Genomic DNA, 19468 nt, shown 5'->3' with positions numbered 1-19468 from the left:
CCATGCTAATTAACCCACTGAGCAGGCTGAGCAGATATCCTCTGCATGCCCCTCCACTATTTTCATCCCTGGCCCTTGACCAAGCGCTTGGACAACTTCCATGGGTTTTATCGATGGTACAGACTTAGCCCATGTCTCCCATTTCCTCAAACCTGGCTGCCAGAGGCCTGTCCAGTGAGAGGATGGGGAGCCTGCTGAGAGGCCCCCTAGTTCCCACCTGGATGGTGACTGGAACCTGGCCATGTCCCACACGTGCACCCTTCAAGCTCACACTGTGTCTCAGAGCCCACCTCAGATCCCACTCCTAACCAACCCCAGGAGGTGGAGGTGTGGCAATGGTCCATTTTGCAGGTGGGATACTGGGCTCAGAGAGTTCTTGTGACTCACCCGAGGCCTCAGCGCTGGCAAGAGGCACAACCAGAACCTGGGTCCAAGCTGCACAGGTCTCACGATGTGGATGCTGGGCTGCATCACCCAGATTCCCCCTTCGGCACGAGGCCCTCATCCCCTCACTGCCAAGGGTGTTGCCTGCTGACTCCTCTCCCCCGAGTCCCTCCCCAGGCTGTGCCCCGAGCAGATGTGGCCCCACTGCCTGTGGTCACAGAGGTGGAGTGGGGGCGTACAGAGGCCTGGTCCCTTGGCCTCAACGGGGACAGCTCTGATGGGCCAGCCCACCTCCAGGGCTGTCTGTGGAATTGGCTCAGGCTTGAGAATGCCTCACAGCCCAACTTCTCCTGCTGCCCAACCCTGCGTCCTTCACCCCTCACAGGTGTGGTTCCCAAGAGTACTCTCCAGTAAACACCTGCACATGACCTCCATCTCAGAGTCTGACTCCAGGGAATGGACCCTATCGGAGCTGGTGCCAGAAGTGGTCCCAGAAGGCCAACCCTAAAGTGGGCATTGTTGTGCTGACAATGAGAACCTCTCCATGGAGGCAGGGGGAGCCCTGACAATCCTGACATGTGATGGATGTAACTGCTCATTGTGAACCAGCTTGGGATACCTGTGAATGGGTGCAATATCTCAGGTGTCAGACAGGCTCAGGGAAGTGTAATTATAAGAACTATGGAATGGGATGGCTGTGGCTGGGGGCTATCAATGCTTTGGAGAAAGACAAGGAAAGACTGAGTAAGATTCAAAACAAATTTAAGGTGAAATGTGAACATGAGAAGCCCCCTTGGCAGGATATAAGATGATTCTCATCTGCAGCCAGAGGCAGAAAAGCACAGGACTTTATCGCAAGAGTCAAAGATCCCCAGGGGGTTATAGTTTCAATCTCAGCAGGCTGGTTACACCAAGGCCAGGCCAAGACCGACAGCAAAGGAGTGGAGCCCTGCGTTGTAGGATGGGAACATCCGAATCACTGCACTCAAGAACCTTGATCCCCACTAAACTCTCTGAGCCTGCAGAAGTGGCCCCTTATCCCTGCTAAAAGCTAGGATTTCCTCTTTGTCTGAAGATGATGCAGAGGCCTCCTGTGTGCAAATCTTAGAATCTCAGAGTCTTTTCCCAGGAATATGACCTCAGAGAGAAGGCTCAGTTCTCTCACTGGGTCCAGAACGAGTCCATGAGCCCATCTCCACATCACTGAGACCCTAACACCAGCCTCTCCTCTCTTCCCCGCTGCCTGCCAGAGTCGTTCCCACTGCTTGGCCTTTGTCCATGCTTCCCCAGAAATGCTCACCCCTCAGCTCCCTGCTTCCTCCAGGGAGCCTTCCCTAAACCCCCTGGTGAGCTCATCTGTGCCACCTCCCAAGTCCTAGCAGCCTCTCCATCTGTAGTGCACATACACTGCACAGCCTACAGCAGGTCACCTGCTTTGGTCCCTGCGCATCCAAATGTCCCCTGAATAGGACAGAGCGATTTTGGACGGTCCAGGCCATGTGCACCCACCAGTGCCAAATCCTGGACCAACCTACAGAAGTTCAAGAAGACCCTGTCACGGGGGCGGCTAGACTTCCGGGCCCCCAGCCCTGTCCTTCACACCCCGGATCCCTGCACTCAGGCCTCGCCCCTTTCAAGGAGGTGTGATTATTAGGCCCTTCTCCATTACAGATAAAGAAACTCTAGAGGGCAACTGGCCCCAGCGTCCTAGAACTGGGAAGGGGCTGCTCAGAATTTGCACCCCATCTGTCTGAATCTTCCTGACCACCATCCTCATGACGTCTGTAACTCCTGGCAAAGGAAGAGAGAGGGGCAGGTAAAGGCTCTGGGAGCTTGGCCAGACGGGAATGGACTCCATGGAGGAGGTCTTGAGGGCTTCAGACAGGTAGATGTGCAAGGCAAAGCACTGCAGGAAGAGGGAATGGTGAGGGCCACAGCTGGGAGGTAGGCTAATGTGGAGGGGAGCCCCAGTTTGGAGGGGTAGGTCAGGGAAGGGAGGTGTGATCTGTGTGAAGGTCATGGTGGACACGACCAGGCCCGGGTCCTGCATCTGTTCTGCCCTGCCCCCGCCTCGCGGAGCCCCATCTCCCTCCCCCAACCCGGGTTCCGGTGCCTGCTCTGAATGGCCAATGAGGCCATCTGATTGGCTCATCAAGGGCAAATAATAGCTTTTGCTGAATTCAGCTGCAGCCAATCAGAGGCAATCAAGCACACAAGAGGCCTGATGGGCCACACAGGCGCACCCACAGGCACCAGAGCTGCCCCTCAGCCAGGCTCCGGAAGCCTCCCCCTCCCTCTTGTGTCTGAGCACTGGGGAGGGGGCTAGGAATCGAGTCCAGGAGGTCTCAGGATAAGAAGGGGAAGGGACCCAGCCGGACTCCACAGCATTTGCTTGGCACCCGCTGTGTACAGAGAGTGCCAGAGAAGCTGGGCGTTGATGGGGGAGACTCGGGCAGAGGACGCGCACCCTCCCTGGCCCACTCACAGGCCCCTGGAGGGGCTCCCACAACAGCCCCCCAGCCACCCCCAACCTGGCCTCCAGCATCTCTGCCTAGTCCTTGCCTCTCCCCTGAGGGAGCGGAGCCTCCAATCAGGCCCTGGGAAAGCAATTTTTCAATCTCCAACTGCAAACACTAATACCGCTGAAGCTAATTTTACAGATTTCCACTTCGAGGCCCTGCCTTTGTCCCAGAATCCCTCAGCCCGGGAGATTAGCAGTTTAGAGACTGGAAAAAATAAGGTATTTTAAAATTCAGCATAAAACTCTCTCTTATACTCGGTGAGCTAAAAAAAAATTTTTTTTTGATTGGAAAAGAGCCTGTTAGTGAAGGAGGAGCCAAGTCCAGTCCCTGCTCCACAGGGTGGCTGGAGGAGGGGCACTGCCTGGGCCAGCCTCTGCAGCATGGCTCAAGCCCACAGCCTATGGAGAGGCAGAGAAGGGGAAGGGTCAGCTCTCGTCCTGCCCTGTGTGCTGGGAACACTGCCTGCTGCACTGGTAGGCCCTCTGCTTCAGGATCTGGATGGCGCCCCTCTTGAAGCCACCCAGCATTTCCAGGCGTCCAATCCCAAAAGTCTTCCCAGCTGAAAAGAAAGGCTTCTGCCCTAGGGGTAGAACAGGTCACAAGCCTGCTGCTCACTGCCACTGCCAGTGAGGCTGATTCCACTCCAAAGCAGGCCCTCTCTGGGCCTTGGTTTCCCCATCACACCAAAGGTCCAAAGTCCCTGGCCACATGCTCTCCTGGTATACATGCAGCTGAGCACTGTACACCCCCTGCACACACACACTCGGACCCTCGCCCATGCAGACAAGCACGGGAGGCATTTGGTGGCGCTCACTCATTGAGCACCTCTCTATTGCAGCTCTCACAGATGAGCGGCATAATCACTCCGCTCTCCCGGGGCCACGAGCTCAGAAACGTCCTAATGAAAAATAAATGTATTTACAGGGAGACGTCAAAGCCGCCAGGACCAGTCAAAGTAATATGCCTGCGACCGGCACGCGGACTTTTATTTCTTCTCCCTCCATGTTCCAGAGCTGCTCCTGTGGCGTGGAGACATAAATATTTTAAATAGCGACACTTTGGCGATGCACGGTTATGCAAGACAAGGAATAATTAGAAAATAAATTACTTTTTTTAAACACAGCGTTACAAACATCGGGTGCATCAGATTACTGTTCTCTGCAGGCCAGGGCCACACGGCTCAAGGAGGCCAGCGCAACAAGGACCTCAGGGAGCAAGCACACACCAGCCTGTCCCCACAGCCCCCAGATGGTGACACCCCTCCCGCCTGCTCTGGGAGGCTCCCAGAATCGAGCTGAAGACCACACTTGGCAGCTTCCAGAAGATCTCGGCGATGGAAAGGCTTCCTCCGGCGTCTCACCAGCAGTAGCACAGACTAAAAATAGTTTAATCTCCTTGAAAGCAAAAGGAGCAATCAGCAAAACAGACACTTGGGCCCACATGCTCCCCCCATTCCTCTCCTCGTTCTGCCCCATCCATCCAAGCTGTCCCCAGCTACGCATTGTCAACTTCTACCCATCCCAGGATAGTGCCCCACAGCCTCTGAGGAGGGCAGCTATTGCCCATCGTCCAGGACTCCTCATGTCTGCAGTCCTACATATACACAGCATGTGTCCTTTAAACCTTGTGACACCCCAGAAGGGAGGCAAGACAGGAAATGTTAGCCCTGCTTTACAGATGAAGAAACTGAGGCATAGAGAAGTGGAGTCATTTGCCTGAGGCTAGCAATGGTAGACAAGGGCTGTGTGCAAATGGAGGGGCTCAGCCTCTGCAGAAAGGAGGTAGGTAGCTTTTAATTAGCACCTAGCCTGAGTTATGGTTGGCTCCTAAGACACAAAAGCTGCCCAGGGCAAGAAGAGGCAAGGGCTGGTAGAGTGGGGGAGGGGAGAGGCTCACACATTTCAAGGATGGAGTCAGCTCCATTCACAGCTGAGTGGGTCTATAATACAGATGTGTCTTGCCCACTGCAGCCAGACCAACATTGTGACTTCACAATTTTCACTCACTGGCCTGGGATAGGGTCTGGATCCTGTGTTCTGGCTCAAGCTTGCTGTGTGGCTGAGAGTCTGTCCCAACCTTCTCTGGGCCTCAATTTTCCGAGAGATTGGCCAAGGCAGTCAGAACAACCGCTGCTCCCAGGGATCCCTGCTTAGGACCCACCAGGAACCCTGCTGCCCTCCCAGGTCTGCCCCTCACACACTCTGCCCTTTCTCACTCAGTCCTACTTCTCAGCATCTGTCTACCTGCCCTCCTTCCGTGCCTAACTGCCTGAACTAGGAACACGGATAGTGTCCTGTCCCACTGCCTGGTTTTACAAGAGAAAACTCAGACAGGGAAGGGAAGGTCATGCATATGAGGCCACCCCCGGAAAGGTCAGAGGAGGCAGAGCAGATGAGGACCCAGATTCTGATCCCAGTTTCACGCCCTTCATGACACTCCTTGTGGCTCCCCCAAGGACAGTACTGTCTGTTTAGAGTTCACTAGTGGAATGAAGCCCCCAGATAAAATGATAAACTGGAGCCAGGTGTGGAGGCTCATGCCTCTAATCCCAGCACTTTGGGAGGCCGAGGCGGGCAGATCACTTGAGGCCAGAGTTTGAGACTAGCCTGGCCAACATGGTGAAACCCTGTCTCTACTAAAAATACAAAAACTAGCCGGGCATGGTGGCACGCGCCTGTAATCCCAGCTACTCGGGAGGCAGAGGCATGAAAATTGCTTGAACTTGGGAGGCGGAGGTTGCAGTGAGCCGAAATTGCACCACTGAACTCCAGCCTGGGCGACAGAGTAAGTCTCTGTCTCAAAAACAAACAAACAGAAGCAAACAAACAAAAACGACAGACTAGGCTCTGGCAGGTGGTCCAGCTCACACAGTCTCTCGAAATGCCATCAGGGAAGTTGGAACTGAGGCTTCCTTTCCTGCTAAATATCGTTCCTTGTAACCAGCAGCTACCTGCAAAGTATCACTCCATAACCTGGGCTCTGAGTTTTTCAAAAACTGTCTAGAAGGTGCTACACCCTGCTCACCCTCTCTCAGGGGCCAATGTCTCCCCGCAGCTCCTGGAAACCTCTGCCTTGGCTCCGCAGTCCATCCCTGGCCCCAGGTGCTCTGGTCCAGCTGTGTCTCCAGGTCCAGTCCTTGCCTCTTGCTCCAGCCTTTGGTCCCAGGTCCAGCTCTTGCCCCAACAACCCCACGTACCTCTGCCACCGCCTCAACACACCTGAGGCTCGGTTTCATCACTTGTAGCAATGATGCTGAGTGCAGAGACTTCCCTCCACCTTTTATAGATGAAGAAACAAGACCCAGGTCACCTGATTTCTGAGGTTCTTCTTTTTGTCTGATTGTTCTCACAGTCCACCCTCCTACTCCCTCAGCTTCAGGAGAAGAAGCTCAATCTCAATAGGTGATGATGGGGACTGAGGAAGGCAGCCCAAGTGGACAGACTAATGAGGGTAAGGGTATGGCCTTGGGGAGGCTCAGAGACCTGCCCTGACTCACTCAGAACCAGCGAAGTCTTTGGGAGCTGCCCCAAAGGGATGAGCCTCAGCCACCTGCCAGGTTCAGGGTAATGCCCTCCCCAAGCCATGAGTGCCCCAGGTAACCCTACCTGCTAGATTATGAGCACAGGGAAGGTGCTGGGTCAGGGAACCATCCAGGGAATAGCTGGCCCGCTGTCAGCCAAGGCAGAACTTGCTTTATCAGCAAAGCCCTTCCCCGTTGCTGGCTGCGTAAGCCAGGCCTACCAGGGCTTCCCACTGCGCAGATGGGGAACTGAGACTTGGGACGAGGGGCACCTGGCCACGGGGAGAGAACCAGGCTGCTAAAGTGTCCCTGTGAGGCTAGCTGAGCTGCCTCTCTGCACCTTCCGCCAATCCCAGAGACTCCCTGCTGCTAACTCCAAGCCAAGCCCTGTGCCCAACACACTCCCATGTACAGGGCAGCAGTTCTCAAACCGTGTTCCCTGGAGTCCCAGGCAGTAGACAGGGAGTCTCTGGGCTCATGTGGTGGGTCAGGGGTAGTGAGAGGGTGGTAAGAGACCAGCCCGGGCTTGCCTACCCACTTAGCCAAAGAACCTCCTGTTCATCAATTCACTGTCCAGGGCCCAGCGTAGATTTCACTTAACCTAACAGTAAGGACTCAGCTGCTGCAAGAGAAGTGAAAGCAATGGTGCCTGGCAAACTTTCCCCAAACTCCCTGACACGACAGTTAAGGACTATTCAAAACGGCAAAACCCACAGGAACAAAGGAAATGTGCAGGAGGCACTAGGAACAACATTTTGGAGGCTGGAGCAGACAGACTATGGTGATTGACTAACCAGGCCCTGGCAGGCTCACTTCTAGCAGCAATGGGTTAATGCTGGGGAACCCCAAAGGCTAGGTCCTGAAACCCCAGCTAGAAGACCGGGAGAACCTTCTCTGGGGAACCTGCTCAGTCATGCCTGTGCCATCCCTTCCCCGGGTTTCTGGCCCAGCCCACCAACCTCCATCGACTCTCCAGGCTCTGGAGCTGAGCTGGGGCATGTGTTAGTGTATGTGGGGCCCTGTGTGCAGGGCACACGGCCAGAGCTGACCTGTGAGGTGGCGCCACATCCAGAAATCTTTCTTCATCCCATTCCCTCTTTACCCTTTCCTGGGAAAAGAAACACATGGAGGGGGAACTATGACAGACATCATATTTTGCAAAGTGAGCTAATTACAGGGCAGTCACACAGGGAGATGAGATTAGCAGGAGAATATTTGATAAAAGGGAGCCCAGGTATACACATGGGTGGCAGGGAAAGGTCGGGGTCACCCTGAGGAGATTGTGGGGCCTGGTGCTTCTGCCTGGGCCACGGGGAGTAGAGGCAGTTGCCCCCCTCACTCAGGCCACAGTCACAAGGCTGGGGTGTCATTGCTGTCCATAGATGAAGCACAGATGGGTCCATTTTCTCTCTTTAAATGCTCTGGGCCTGGGAACAGGGTCTTCCCAACTCTCTCACCTGACTCATGGTGGGGATGCATCAGCCCAGGGCACTCCTCCCACCCCATGGTGCCCTGCTCCCCAACTCTTCAGCCCTTGGCACTACGGGGTGTCACACAGGAAGATGATCTGGGTCTCTGAAGCCCATCAGTCTAAAAACTATCTCCCAGCAGGGCCCCAAGGCCTCCAGCACCTGGAGCCAAGGGACCTAGGTGTGAACTCAGAAAAACTTCGAGCCCCTCAGAACTCCAGCCAGGAACATGAACCTGATGGTACACCTGTACCAGGACCCCGGGATGTGAGTGAGTCCAGGGGAGAAGCCCATGCCCTCTGACCCCAGGTAACTGGGAACTGCTCACTGCTGCACCCTACCAGCTCACTGGCTGTCTCCTGGGGAGGGGTCAGCAGACATCTGAGGAAGGAATATGAGAGGCAGGCAGTGCTTCCCAACCATTCCACTGGTTCCTGGGGGTTCTGCCTTCTCACCCTGCAGCCTGCTTCCACCAGAGATCCCCTGGCCCACAGACACTGCTTCCACCCTCCATCCTCTTCAGCACCAGGAGCTGTCCCGGACTATCCCGTCCTGTCTGTCTCACCTGATCCGGAGTCAACCCCCGACACCCCTGCAGGTTCCAACTGTGGCTACAACATGGAGTTTTTAAATACGAAATAAATAAATAAATACATAAATACATGAAAAGTGAATTAAGCCTGTTTTTTAAAGTTAAAAAAAAAAAAGGAGACTAGGGAGACATGACAACTAAATGCAAAGTGGTTCCTTGGATTTGATCCTGGAACCAAAAAACGACATTAGTGCAAAAACTGGTAAAATCCAAATAAGGTCTTCACTTTGGTTTACAATATTGTGCCAATGTTGATGTCTTAGTTTTGATATTTATACCACGGTTATGCAAGACGATAACTTAGAGGAAACTGGACAAACAGGGAATTTCTGTACTATTTTTGCATCTTCTCTGTAAATCTAAAATTATTCTTTTTTTGTTTTACCTGTAAATACAAAATTATTTCAAAATAAGAAGTTTTTTTTTGATCTATAAAGCTATACTGTCCTCAGACAACTAACAGACACTGTGGCAAGAATGAAACAAGAACAAGATATTATTCTTAAAAAGGTCCGGCTGGGTGTGGTGGCTCACGCCTCTAATCCCAGCACTTTGGGAGGCCGAGGCAGGTGGATCACAAGGTCAGGAGATTGAGACCATCCTGGCTAACATGGTGAAACCCTGTCTCTACTACAAATATAAAAAATTAGCCGGGCGTGGTGGCAGGCACCTGTAGTCCCAGCTACTCGGGAGGCTGAGGCAGGAGAATGGTGTGAACCTGGAAGGCGGAGCTTGCAGTGAGCCGAGATCACGCCACTGCACTCCAACCTGGGTGACAGAGCGAGACTCCCATCTCAACAACAACAACAACAACAACAACAACAACAACAACAAAGTTCCAAAAGACATCCTGGAAATTTAAAATGCAATGGTTAAATGTAAAATTTGATGAGAAGATTTTCTCACAGAAAGACACAGAGATGGAATATTGCAGAGAAAAGAAAAATAAAAAAGAACAGGGCCTGAGTTAAGGTTTCTAGAAAGAACAGAAAAATGAGAAGGGAGGAAATAGTCAAAGAAACCATTCAAGAAAACATCCCCCAACTGAGGGACACAAGTAGTTTGAAAGTGTGCACTGAGTGGTAAGAAATGAAAAGCCGCACAAAGGTAGGTCAGTGTGGAATGTCTGAACACTGGGCAAAGGGAGAAAATTTACAAGTTTCTGATAAAAACCAGGTCATGTACAATGGATCGGGAATCTGAATGACTGGGGACCTCTCCATAGCAACTTAAGAAGCTGGAAGGAATGGAGTGCTGCCTTAGAAAATCTAAGGCAAATAGTTTCCCCCCGGACTTCCAACCCACCTGAAATCTCTGTTGAGTGTGGGGGAGAAGGAAGGCTTTCTGAGACATGACAGTCTCCAAAGTCTGGCTCCCCTGTACCTGTCCTCAGGAAGCCAACTGAAAATGTTCTCAGCTGGGCATGGTGGCTCATGCCTGTAATCCCAGCACTTTGGGAGGCTGAGGCAGGTAGGTGGATCATTTGAGGTCAGGAGTTTAAGACTAGCCTTAAGCCTTAAGACTAGCCTGGCCAACATGGTGAAACCTCATCTCTACTAAAAATACAAAAATGAGCTGCGTGTGGCGGCGCAGATCTGTAATTCCAGCTACTCAGGAGGCTGAGGCAGGAAAATCGCTTGAATCTGGGAGGCAGAGGTTGCGGTGAGCCGAGATCATGCCACTGCACTCCAGCCTGGGGAGTCTCAAAAAAAAAAAAAAAAGAAAGAAAGGAAGGAAGGAAAGGAAAAATGTTCTCTACACCAAAATGAGAGAGAAATCTAAGGAAGAGGCCATGGGATCCATGAAAGAGGGGACTCCAACCCCAAGAGGGGGAAAGGAAATCCCAGGACACATCGGTGCCGCAGGCTGGGAGAGCAGCCAGTCTTCCCTGGAGCAAGGTGGGAGGCTCTGGGCAGGACTTTCTTGGAAGGTGAATTTAATTTAACAGAAGCCCAGGTGTATGAGAGCCAGGTCAGATAAAGTGGCGGGGAGTTGGGGGCAGAGTGAGTAAAGGTTCACAGAAGACTAAGCAAATAAACTAACAATAGCTGGGTGCAGTGGCTCACATCTGTTAATTCCAGCACTTTGGGAGGCCAAGGCAGGGGAGGTGGATCACTTGAAGTCAGGAGTTTGAGACCAGCCTGGCCAACATGGCAAAACCTCATCTCTACTAAAAATACAAAAACGAGGCAGGTGTGGTGGTACGTGCCTGTAATCCCAGCTACCAGGGGGCTGAGGCAGGAGAATTGCTTGAACCAGGGAGGTGGAGGTTGCAGTGAGCCAAGATGGTGCCACTGCACTCCAGCCTGGGTGGCAGAGCAAGACTGTCTCAAAATAATAATAATAATAATAATAATAATAAAACTAACAAAATTGAGACAGTTTTTACTGGTAGGAAACAACTAAAAAATTGTACCCAAAAGTGTTCTGCAAGGCACAGTTCTGAATAGCATTTGCTGGGTCAGGGCAATGTCAACAGTGAGCCTCACCATATCATGTTATGCACAAAAGGGCGAGGGATGGGCTGGGGGAGGGGCGCAAAGCCCTCCTCTCCCACAGCAGGATGCCCACGGATAATGCCTAAAACTGAACAATCAAGAAGTAGCAACATAAGTATGTCATTTAGAGATATGGAGCTCAGAGATTAGAAAGTGACAGCCTCTGGGGAGCTGGAAATGGAGAGGAGGGGGCTGCTGTGCTCCTAACACAACTCGCCTGGTAAAACTATGACTTTACACCAGGTGCCTGTGTAATGCTAATTTGAAAACCCTAAATTTAAAAATCCATCTAGAAATATAAGAAAAAGAAAAAAAAAGAGACAGGGAGGCTGGGAGGGGAAGGATAGAAGGATAGAGAGAGAAGAACGTAGGCAAAGGAGTCAGGGACAGAGGACTGACTGCTTTGACTCCAGCCTCTGGCCTCAGGACAGTGGCCGTCAAAGGGCAGCAGGCGACATCACTACTTCTGTTTACTCTTATTGCAGTGAAGACAGTTTGAGATTTCAATTCCCTGATCAACTGAATACATAGACCAGGCTCCTTAGACTGAAACACTGAATTGGTATTGGTGATCCCTGGTCAGGGGTCCCACCACAACACTCCCAAAAGTTGGCAATAATCACAAAGCAAGTTGAGGGACAGCAGCCACAGGGGTCTGAGAGATAATGCCATCCATCCTAGGGGACAGTGCCAGGTGGTAAGGAAGAAGCTCCAAATTTCCCCTTTTATTTTTTTTGAGACAAGGTCTCATTCTGTCACTCAGGCTGGCGTGCAGAGGCACGATCACAGGTCATTGCAATCTCGACCTCCCAGGCTCACGCAATCCTTCCACCTCAGCCTCCCCAGTGGCTGGGACCACAGGTGCACCCCATGACGCCCAGCTGATTTTTGTATGTTTTGTAGGACAGGTTTTGCCATGTTGTTCAGGCTGGTCTCCCCCAGAGTCTATGCAGCCACGGAACCACTGTCTTTGTACACACCTCTGTTTAAAGCTGTGCCATTTCACCCTGACCCACAGACAGCCCTGCCTGGGAAGGGACAGGAGTTAGAGGAGGGCTGTCTGAGAAATGGGGCTGAGTGGGCTGCAAATGTCTTTGCCACCTCTCACACCCTCCCTGGAATCCCCAACTCTTTGTGTAACTTTCAGGAAATGCACAAACAAGCAAGCCCTCAACCCAGTGGCCTCCTTGTATGGGACAGACATCCTGTCCCAGGGGGAGAACGAGGGCTGGGCGTGAGAGAGCCCTTGAGTCCCAGGGAGGGAGGACCCTCATTTGAGCCTGCACTGCAGACCTCATGCCAAGGGCAAGCTCAGCTGAGAGGAGTCCAACACAGTTTGGATGAAGCCCAGCGCACCTGGCTCCTCAGAAGGGGAGATGCTGAATCCAGACCCCCTGGGAGGGCTCGGTTGCCTCTGCAGATCATGCAGAGGGAGCATGGGAGCTCCTCAAAAGGCAGGACAGCAGGCCAGGTGAGTACCCTGGGAGAACTCCCTCCATCACCCAGGCCTTGACCAGGCCCAGGCCATGGCTCATTGAGACTGAAGCCCCCCCAGCGACCCAAGAACCTGCTGGCACCCCAGGATGTGGGGTTGCCCCAAATATTCACCTTTCTATATCCCACGTTCACTGGGTACTCACTTCAGAAGTGGCCCAAGATTATTTGGGCACAACAGGATCTGTGGAGGAGGCAGGTCAACTAGCTTGGGACTAGACATGACCTTCTCTAGTCTGCCAAGGGTATCTAAGGCTGTGAGTGAGTGTGCACATTCCTGGAGGGCCTTAGTGCCCAGCTGCTGCTGAAAGTCATGCAGGTGGGAGAAGCAGACCTTCCTGGGCAACAGAGGGGCATGTGTCCTACCCCAGGAACTGGTTTGAGTGGGAAGCAAAGCCTCAATCTGGTGGCCCTGTTCAATGAGGGAACCTATCCAGCTTCCTGGGAACCCCTGTCTGGTGTGGGGGTGAAGCCACAGCCCACATAAAAGCTGTGGTCTGAGGGGGAGACAGTATGCCAGCCTCAGGGGTCCTAGTCTAAGAGGAGAGGCGGCCAGACCCTTCTTGATGCAGAGGATGAGTTTTCAGGGCCTAGTCTCCTGCTTTCCCCCCAGAAGGCTCCAGACCTGCTCCCTCGTTTCCCCTGAGTGGCTCCTCTACCACTTAGCAACGGAGACAATTTACATAATGCATCGAGTGTGAGAGCAATAATGGCTGGGGAAGCAGGGTGCCCGTTAGTGGCTCCTCGGAGGGAAAATACCTGCTCCCACACCACTGCCTCCTCCTCTAGTGAACTGGGCTGCGAGGCTGCTGGGAAGCAGGTGCCTTTAAGTGCTTGGCTGCTGCCAAGAAGGGCCCAGAAAGGATGTGCCAGCCCTGGGACTGGTGCTGGAGCAACCTCAGGACAGAGATGCACACGGGAGGAAATTTCCAAAGCACCTGTTCTGAACATAAATCCACCCAGCTGTACTCCTGGAGTCCATACCCCTGTTGGGCCTAGGCCCTGCATTCTGATCCTTCCCGGAGGAGGAGGCCACTCCAGCAGGCGGCATGCTGTAGTCGGGAGGCTGGGTGCCAGGCTGCAGCTACCCGGGAGGTGGCCACGTTGGAACACAAAGGTAGCGATAGAAGGGGTAGATAGAATACATACAAATTACTGGCATGGTAATTGCTTTTTATATAAATGTTCTTTTTAAAAGTTTTCCCCGGTGTGAAAGTCCCTCTTTAAAAGGAATAAATTAACTGCACACCAATTTATTCCACACTGGTAGATGGAGCATAATGAAGGCTCCTCTGTCAGCACCTGATCAAGAGGCAAGTGGCTGCCACTTGACCCAGCTTCCGGGTCTCCCTGCATGATGATGCAGTGCAGTGGCAGGGCCAGGGGTCTTTGAGGGGCAGCAGGCCTGCCTGCCAGCAGTCAGCATCAAACCCAGACTCTAAGACTCAGGTACAAGTTCAACAGATCCCATCAGTGTCCCAGGAACTGTGCCCAAATGACGAACATGAAACGGGCAGCTGCAATCACAGCGATTCATGCTGATGGGGAGGCGTACAGGGCTATGGGAGGTGAGGAGCATTGGGGACCCTCACTTTCTAGGGTCAGGTGAAGGAAGGTGTTAAGAAGGCTTCTAGAGGATGAGGCCTCCCTGGCCTGCCTGCAAGACATGCAGAGGAAACTGGATTGTGACAAGCATCTAGGGGTTGTAAGTGGGAGTGGTTTGTCTTGTACTGTAGAAAGCTCCCTGGTGGACACTAGCTCTTCTCTAAGCCCAAAGGAACCAAGACAGGTCCCCCTGCCTTTGGAAGGTAACTCTTCAGTGGATCCAAGTGTACTGGAGAATCAATCACCTGACCATGCCTGCAAACTCTGGAGGATGCCCCCACTCCCCAGGAGGCCCGGGACCTGGAAATGAGGCTCTGGCTCCTTGCTCCTTACCAACCACAGCTCTCTCATCTGTGAAATGGGGACAAGGTCCTAGGTGGCCTCACCACCAGCCTCTGTGAGCACTGGATTAGGGATGAGAACTGCCTTGCACAAGGCCTGTGATCTCCACAGTATGGATGTTTGGTCCAGCCCCACCCCAGGATGCACCCCCAACCACCTGGCAGCCTGCCTCCACGCAGGGCTGCTGAGCAGTGTCAGGCAGAGTGACTGGGGGGATGCTCACCATCCATGGGGGAAGTGTGTGTGTATGTGTGTGCGCATGTGTGTGTGTGTGTGTTCCTCACCCACAATTGAGATTTCTCAGCTTTGCTAATTAATCAGCTAAGCAGTTCTCGCCTGCTTGGGTGACAGAGCATTCCACACTTGCCTCCTCACAGTCCCACCCTACCCTAATGTGTGCCTGCTCACACCTCCACAGGCAGCACTCAGAACTGCACATTTGTGCACACACACATGCACATGCTCACCTTCTATGACCACTCCCATCTATGGACACACAAACGCTCACATGTTACTTACAGCACTGACACACAGGGGTTCACTTGTTCTCTTCTCCATGTGCAGGCATGTGTGCTCACATTCCCCATGCAGCATCACACATCTCTCATGCACCGTGATCAGCCCATGTTCCACCTCATACGAGCCTCAGCAGGTCAGGAACTGTGTCTACAGTGGATCACGGGACCAAGAATCACCAGGGCTAGCTGCCTTCCCACTCTGACCGCCTGCGCTCAGGTGGACTCCTGGAAAGCCTGGACGTGACCCTCCCTTCTGGCCATGGTCTCCATACCCCATTTGATGGGAACACTGGATTGGGCCTGCCAGAGATTCCTGGCAACCCCCATCTTCTGTCTGTACCCGAAAGATGCAAAAGCTGAAGGCAGCAGCAAGTATCAGACACCACTGGCCTCAGCATTGATCTGGAGGGATTCCTGGAGGAGGGGAGCTGTGGGCTGGGTTTAAACCTGGGAAGAGGCCTGTAAGGGGGTGGGGGGAGTGAGGAGAGTGGCAAGTGGACTTGAAGAAGCTGAGTGGTCTAGTGAGAGTGAAGAGGAGGAAACCCAAAGGCCTGAGAAAGGCTCCTTGCTACCCCGGCCTGGTGCCGCACACCTGGGCCAAGCCTTCAAGTCATTCTAGGAATGGCCAGCCTCCCTGGCCCCAGACCAATATCTGGGTAGCCAGCACACTCTCACATCCAGCTCCTCTCCACTGCTGCTGGGCCCTCCATACCCTCACAAAGAGCAATCCAGGGATCATGTATGTGGGGCTGAGTCCTGGCAGATGCCCCATGCCTGCTGCATCTCCTAGGGCATCTGGCATCAAGGCTTAGTCAACCCTGATGCACTAGTCTCAGTTTCTCCATGGGGGCGGATGGTTCCCAAGGCCGAATGGGACAGTCAGAGCCCGGATCTGTCCCTTTTCAGTCCTCAGAGGCCTGCCGCTTTGCTTCTCCATCTACTGAATAGTTACTACCTGGGCACCTCCTCCATGTCAGCCTTGTGGGCACCTATGGACATGTGTACCCCACAGGCATATGTACACACCTGCCCGCCTGCGTGTGTGCATAGCCTGCCTCTCCATCCAGATTGCACACCCTTGCATACTGAGGTCAGGCCCTCAAGCTCCAAGGGTCGGTCACTTGGTTCCCTGCTTTAGGAGAACCCAAAGATAGACAAGGAGGGGGTCTGCCCAGGAGCCAACCCTTGCCTCAGTCTCTCCCCCTCTCCATGGAGCAGGCCAGCCTCTGTTCAGAACTGTCAGGTCCCAAGGCTGGGAGACAGATATAAGAAAAGGTTTATGGCTCCGTAACTTTCTCCAAACATAAAATCTCCGCTTACAAGGTGAGGGCAGCCACACTCAGAGAAGGTGGAGAGAGGCCATGCTGAGCCTCCATCTCCTGTCTGGTTGTGGGGAATGCTGCTCCTGCCGCCCCTGGGGCCGGCTGTGGTTTGTCAGAACCAATTACTTCTCTGCCTCCGCTAAGTGCTTGGGGCTCCATGAATCTGAGGCAAGTGTCCCCGTGGCTGCCACTGATCCAGCAACGGAAGGGAGTGAAGGATGGGGGAGGAATGCAGATTGGGTCAACTGTCCCCGGGGGGCCGAGCATGAAACCCATTCGGCCCTCCATCCCCAACTCCCATCTCCCACCCTCGAACATCCAGACCAGCCTCCGGCTCTGGACATGGCAGCTCTGTCCCTTTTCAGAGATGAGTGCATAGGCCAGTTGGGGTGACAGCAGACCCTGGCTACTCTTCAACAAGATTCAAGGGCTGAGTTCGAGCCGATCTCCCACTGTCCTGCTGTCAGGCCAGCCTCCCTAGGGACCTCTGAAGAGAACCAGCAAGTTCATCAGAATTGTGTGTGTGTGTGTGTGTGTGTGTGTGTGTGTGTGTGTGTAGGGCTTTAGGAAAGTTTCACAGACAAACCTTGCTGATCCCCAAGATGGAAGGATTGAGCGGCCCTCACTTCAGGGAAGGGCCCTGCAGCAAAGCCAAGTGTTAGCGACTAAAATCTTCCAAGCAGAGCAGTGCTGTCTGCCTAGGGAGGTTCTGCTCATGGCCATTGAGATTGTCTCTTTCTTAAACTGAGGGACAGAGAACCCAGGCAGAGAACCTTCCAGAGATCCTGAGAGATTCCACCCTCAAGAACCCCTGATCCTCAGCTCTGGCCTCAGCCACTCTATTTTCTTATGCACTAACTTCCCCATTCCCAACGCCAACATCTAGGCACAGGTCAGAGTTGGCAGAGTTGGATGGCTTTGTATGACTCCCTACTCCATTCCATCCCCTTCTCTTTTTTTTTTTTTTTTTGAGACAGAATCTTACTCTGTTGCCCAGGGTGGAGTGCAGTGGAGTGATCTCGGCTCACTGCAACCTCCACCTCCCAAGTTCAAGCAATTTTCCTGCCTCAGCATCCCAAATAGCTGGGATTACAGGCATGCACCACCATACCTAGCAAGTTTTTCTATTTTCAGTAGAGACAGGGTTTTGCTATGTTGGCCAGGCTGGTCTGGAACTCCTGGCCTCAAGTGATCTGCCCGCCTCAGGCTCCCAAAGTGCTGGGATTACAGGCATGAGCCACCATGCCCAGCTGTCCATCCCCTTCTTTAAGCCCATGGGGCCTGAGAGACAAGGTGTCAACTTGTTGACTGATTGGAGAAACTGACTCACAGTCTTCAGGGGTATAGGGGCCCTTCCTTTTGTCTCTGCCCATCTCCTCCCCAACAGCATCTCTGCAGCTAGCTCCCTGGATTTCTAGCCAAAGAAATCACCTACCCTTCCCTGGTCCACAGGCCCTATTTTTTCAGGCTCTGCCCCAGCAGCTTGGTGACCTTTGTGCCTCTCTTAGCGAGATGTCCCTAAAAGATGTCATGATCAACAGAGATGAAGGGACCAGTTTCTAAACCCCTGGACTGAATCAAGCAGAAAGCACACCTTGGGCATGTGAACTTTTCTAAACTGTGATCAACCTCTGGAAGGGCAGGCAATTGACAGCAGTTGTGGGGGTGGGGGTGGGACAAAGGCACCCCACACTTATGCAGGGCTAGGTCTGCAGCCGTTCCTTGCTCCTGCTCCCCTGAGATCTTCACGTACCCCGTGAGACAGTACTGCTTGGATCCCCATTTCCCAGGTGAGGGAACCAAGGCTCAGAGAGGCAGGACAACATGTCCCGGGTCCCACAGTGCCTGCCCTTCCTGTCTGCTTCATCCTTTCACCACCTCCCACCATCCAGCTGCTGCCCCTGGCACAGGCCCTAGGTTCAAATCCAAATCCAGCTTGGCCTTAGCTGTGGGACCACAGGCAGGTCCTACCTTCAGAAGGCACAGCTTTTCCTACCGCTTCTCTCCCACTCCAAGCTGTTCCCCATCCCCTGGGAACTGATCTTCGAAGTGCCCTCTAGTGACCTGTTGGCACAAGCTGGAAGCTGGGGGCCCCTCTCCATGACTGCACCACCAGCTGATCCCACCCAGAGATGCTGCTCCCACAGACCTGCCCCTCTGTGCCCATGGCCTCCACAGAAACCTGGGGGGCAACTCCCTGCTGAGGCTACTTGGAATCCCAGAAGCCTCGGAGCAGGGTTCCCTGCCCCAGCCCTGCCCTGCCAGGACTCTAGGAGCCAGGGGCCCATGTGCAGCCAGGCCTCTCTGGGGCCTTCCTGCCACTGCATCTCTACCTTGTCTAGGCTGTTCTGATACAATATCCTCATTCCAGGGGGCAGAAGGAGAGGAGGCCTGACAGGGAACAAGGGACTGAGAAGGGAACCCATACCTGGCCCAGCCTCAGCAGCCTGGAGGAGCCACTGGGGTGGGGGAGGCTCCAGGTGGCTGGTGCCACAGAAGGGGTGGCCAACATGAGCCAGGGTCCCTGGGGCAGGTATCCCAGGACAGTCCCCGTGCCCACACAGCCCCTCTCTGATGAGGGCGTGTGGAAGGATATGGGCGACCTAAGCCAGTCAGCTGGCCCAGGCCAGATGCCTGCCATGGATGAAATAGCTTTAGAAAAGCTTCTCAAAAATTGAATTTTCTCTTGCCAGCAACAGAGTGTGTGTGTATACAGGGGGAGGGGGCGGGGGGGCGGTCAGGATGGCAACAGCCACTCCCCATCCAATCCTGTGTCTCCCCACACAGTGCTCAGGAGAGAACATTCCCAGACTTTACAGTGGGCGGGGGAGAAGGTACCAGAAGAGGCTGCCCCCAGGTCAGGGCCCGGGAAGGAAAGAGGCAGAGAGCAAGCCAGGTTGGGGGGACACAGAGGGGGTCTAGGCAGGGCTTTGGTCAGGCTCCTGTGCATCTGCCTCTCTCTACCCAATTATGCTCCAGCAGCAGCCTCACCACGTCTCAGACGCCCTCCCGGGAGCCCCCCCTTTAGCCCCACGCATCCCCGCTGGGTGCCAAGCAAGAGGACCATATGGAGGGAATAATAAGACAATTAACTTTCCATTAAAGAATAATATATGTGGGTTTTTAGGGAGGCAAGCGACAGCAATCCCTATCCAGCGGCATATTTCACACCCGCGCTTCCCCATCGCCCCCCACCCTGATG

General features: G+C 53.6%; 1 protein-coding gene and 1 long non-coding RNA gene across 13 annotated transcripts in view; one reads left to right on the top strand and one right to left on the bottom strand.

Annotated features, from left to right (window-relative positions):
* CACNA2D2 (calcium voltage-gated channel auxiliary subunit alpha2delta 2) overlaps positions 1 to 19468 on the bottom strand; it is a 140672-nt gene that overhangs the window by 88885 nt on the left and 32319 nt on the right. Inside the window, exon 1 of one of the 12 annotated variants that reach the window (XM_054550696.2) lies at positions 388 to 2443. The exons of 10 other annotated variants lie outside the window; for them this stretch is intronic. In XM_054550696.2, the coding sequence (XP_054406671.1) occupies positions 388 to 471 (84 nt within the window). In that variant the 5' untranslated portion in view covers positions 472 to 2443. Of the gene's footprint in view, positions 1 to 387; positions 2444 to 19468 lie in introns of those variants that run through there. One more of the 12 variants, XM_054550697.2, reaches the window with a different exon arrangement.
* LOC129058253 (uncharacterized) lies at positions 4759 to 8564 on the top strand. The gene is made up of 3 exons (XR_008523300.2): positions 4759 to 5089; positions 6258 to 6501; positions 7004 to 8564. It is a non-coding gene; the product is annotated as an uncharacterized LOC129058253 (long non-coding RNA).

This window comes from Pongo abelii, chromosome 2 (genome assembly GCF_028885655.2).
Source record: "Pongo abelii isolate AG06213 chromosome 2, NHGRI_mPonAbe1-v2.0_pri, whole genome shotgun sequence".
In the NCBI taxonomy this organism is placed as follows: Eukaryota; Metazoa; Chordata; class Mammalia; order Primates; family Hominidae; genus Pongo; species Pongo abelii.
Note: the sequence above shows the minus strand (reverse complement) of the source record. Positions and strands in the feature narration are given on the sequence as shown.